A 3,386-nucleotide genomic window follows, 5' to 3' on the forward strand; every position below is an offset into this window, starting at 1 on the left:
GGGAGGAGTTAGAAGTTGAAAATAACTAGAACCCTTTCACCAAGGAAGAGTATAGCATTAGAACTCTAGTTATTTCTTATTCTACTAACTCTATAAATTACAGGATGTTCTCACTTTACAGGCACGCACAAAAGCTGAAGTTAAACGTGAGTTGAGAGAAAAATAGCAAGGCATTTTGCAAGCAATTCTTGTGGGATTCAAGTGTGCGAACCTGAAGCTACATAAACTAGATAGAAGAACCAATTTCAAGTGTATGTCTTTTATTCTAGTTTCATTGTAGAAGGTGGTTTTCAAGTTATACCTTTCAGCTTTATCTAGAAGCAATTGTATTAGGTACTCTAGTATTCAAGTTAGAGTTAACTTGAAGTTGTCGCAACAGTTAGAGGTTGGTTGCCACAACCGGATTAGAGGCAATCCTTAGGTTTAGAAAGAATTTTGTAAATGTGGTTTTGACTCGGTGATTTAGTGAAGTGTTGGGGAAAATCTTACTGAGTTGTAGGTCGTGATTTTTTCACCTTTTGAGCTGGGTGTTTTCCACGTAAAAATACTTGTATTCTTTACTTTCTGCATTTATTATTTCTGCAATAGTAGTATAAGGAACACATAAAAGAACCATATCCTTCTATAATTTGTGCACGCGAAAATTGGACACCACACAAATCACTTCCTCTCTTGTGTGGCATTGAAGTATAAAACATCAATTGGTATCAGAGCGGGTTATCCTTAAAAAGGATAATACCTTAGGAGAAGATCAATATGAGTGCACCACTTGAAAACTGGGAAGGGCAATCCACTGCTAGGCCACCACTCTTTAATGGCTAGTACTACTCTTGGCGGAAAATCAGGATGAGAGATCATATTATAGGAGAGGACTATGAGCTATGGGACATTGTCATCGATGGTTCATTAGCTACCTTGAAGAAAAATACCGAAGGAGTAGATGTGCCAAAAACAAGAGTTGATTACACTGCTAAGGACTTGAGGAAGTGGGAGAAGAATGTTAAAGCCAAGAAATGGCTTATTTGTGGACTTGATCCAAATGAGTACAGCAGAATCCAAGGTTGTACCATTGTTAAGCAAATTTGGGACACAATGCAAGTGGCTCACAAAGGAACACCTCAGGTGAAGAGATCCAGAGGAACTCTACCGTACTCTCAATATGGGAGTGTTGCTATGAAGGAAGGAGAAACCATTCAAGAAATGTACACAAGGTTCACTATACTGACAAATAAACTAAAATCTCTTGGAAGGATTATTCCTGAAGAAGAAAGGTTCGAAAATATATTGACTAGAGTTTTGCCTATCACTTGGGAGAGTAAAATCACTGCTATCCAGGAATAAAAAAGATATTGCCACTCTCACACTGGATGAATTGATTGGAAATCTTACTTCCTATGAACTTAGGAGACAGACCATGAAGATGGATGTACCTAAGAAGGAAAGGAGTTTGGCTCTCAGAATTACTGAAGGTTCTAATATGGAAGATGATGAAACGGCTATGATTAACAAAGACTTCAAGAAGTACCTAAGGAGAGGAAAAAGTTCTTTAAGAAGTGGAAGCTACAGCAAATCAAAAGCTCCTGAGAAGCAAGCCAATGACGGCCGCTACAAGTGTTGAAAGACTTATCACCACATCAAGAACTATTCTTTGTGGGAAATTGAATGGAAGAAGGAAAGAGTTGAACTAAGGAATAGGAAGATGCAACAAGTTCAATCCAAGAAAAGCAACAAAGGATCAACAAAGGCTATGGTTGATGCTTGTAAAGATAGCTCAGATGAAAGCTCAGATGGTGATGATGATGATGATGAACGAGCACTTATGGACATTGGAGAATTTGATGTAGAAGCTAAGGTAAGTGTCTCTCATCTCAAAGACAAGATTAAATTTTTGCCTAAGAAAGGTTATCTGAGTTGCTCCTAGAGCTAATTCAAGAATCTGAGGATGTAAATAATGAAAAGGAACGATTGCCAAAAGAGTGTATAGTTTTAAAAGCTAAGTGAAAAAATCTTGAACTTAGGGCTAGTGAAACTGAATGTGAAAATGTTGTGTTGAAGAATCAGGTTCATGAACTTTACATCTAAAAATCTAAAACCGAAATTAGGAACAAGTAAAAAGACAGTTGATCACACTCAACTTGCTTTGGAAGAAAATGTAGGAAAAATGAAGGATGAGTTGTACAAAAGGGATGAGCAGGTAAGAATCCTAAAGGAGGAACTAAGTAAGGCCAAGCATGAGCTAAACATAACTTGTAAATGGAACAGGTCCTCCGATGCACTTTCATGGGTACAAGAACACCATAGTAGCAATAGAAGAGGACTTGACTTTGGGAACCCTGCACCTAAGTGGGGTCCCAAAAGCAAGTACATCACACTTCTTGAGAACAAAATTTGCACACACTGTGGTAAAACTAATCAGTATAAAAGTGAATGCACTGCAAAAGAAAAGGCAAGTCAAAAGAACAAAGAATTTGTTCAAAGGAAAAATAGGCTGCCAATTTAGGCTAAAAAGAATTTGATTCATCATTTTGCCTATAGAAAGGGACCCAAACTAGTTTGGGTTCCTAAGACTAACCCCTGATTTCTTTTTTCATGTCCAAGTGAAGTGAGTATCCAAATATGGTATATGGATAGTGGTTGCTCAAAGCATATGACAGGAAGCAAGAACCAATTCCTTTCACTTGAGGACCTTAATAGAGGTAATGTCTCGTTCAAAAATAGAAAGAAAGGTGAGATCATTGGGGTTGGCAAGGTAGGTAAGACTGACTCTCACTCTATTGAGAATGTTTACTTGATGGACGGACTGAAGTACAATCTAATAAGTGTCTCACAATTGTGTGATAGAGGTAATATGGTTGCATTCACCTATACAAAATGCTTTGTGATTAGTCTTATCACTAACAAGATAGTTTTGCAGGGAAAAAGAGTGAACAACATATATATTGTAGATCTGTCCACACTGTCAGATAATGGACTCACTTGTTTAAGTGTGTTGGATAATGATCCCCTCCTTTGGCATAAGAGACTTGGACAAGCCAGTCTAAGTCAACTCAACAAACTAGTCTCCAAGGACTTGGTGATAGAACTACCTAACATTAAGTTCAAGCAAGATAATGTGTGTGAGGCTTGTGCAAGGGGTAAGCAGGTAAGATCCTCTTTTAAAAGCAAAAAAAATGGTTAGCACCACCAGGACAATAAAACTGGTCCATATAGATATTTTTGGATCAATGAGAACATTGAGTAGAGGTGGTAAGAAATATGTTATGGTGCTTGTTGATGATTACTCTAGGTTTACTTGGACACTGTTTCTAACATATAAAGATGAAGCATTTGACATGTTCACTTCTTTTGTTAGAAAAACTCAGAAACAACTAGGTAATCAACTTGTA

At 37.5% G+C, this 3,386-nt stretch overlaps 1 protein-coding gene across 1 annotated transcript; it reads left to right on the plus strand.

Annotated features, from left to right (window-relative positions):
• Nucleotides 1–846: 846 nt before the first annotated feature.
• On the plus strand, nt 847–1,341 carry LOC142174532 (uncharacterized). The gene is made up of 2 exons (XM_075240343.1): nt 847–1,148; nt 1,251–1,341. The coding sequence occupies exons 1-2, from the start codon at nt 847–849 to the stop codon at nt 1,339–1,341; spliced, it is 393 nt and encodes a 130-aa protein (XP_075096444.1).
• Nucleotides 1,342–3,386: the final 2,045 nt, after the last annotated feature.

Source organism: Nicotiana tabacum, chromosome 20 (assembly GCF_000715075.1).
Source record: "Nicotiana tabacum cultivar K326 chromosome 20, ASM71507v2, whole genome shotgun sequence".
Classification (NCBI taxonomy): domain Eukaryota; kingdom Viridiplantae; phylum Streptophyta; class Magnoliopsida; order Solanales; family Solanaceae; genus Nicotiana; species Nicotiana tabacum.

Coding starts and splice junctions, on each gene's coding strand:
- LOC142174532 (XM_075240343.1), top strand. CDS start 847: ATGAGAGATCATATTATAGGAGAGGACTATGAGCTATGGGACATTGTC. Junction 1,149..1,250: donor AGATCCAGAGGAACTCTACC/GTACTCTCAATA, acceptor ATCTCTTGGAAG/GATTATTCCTGAAGAAGAAA.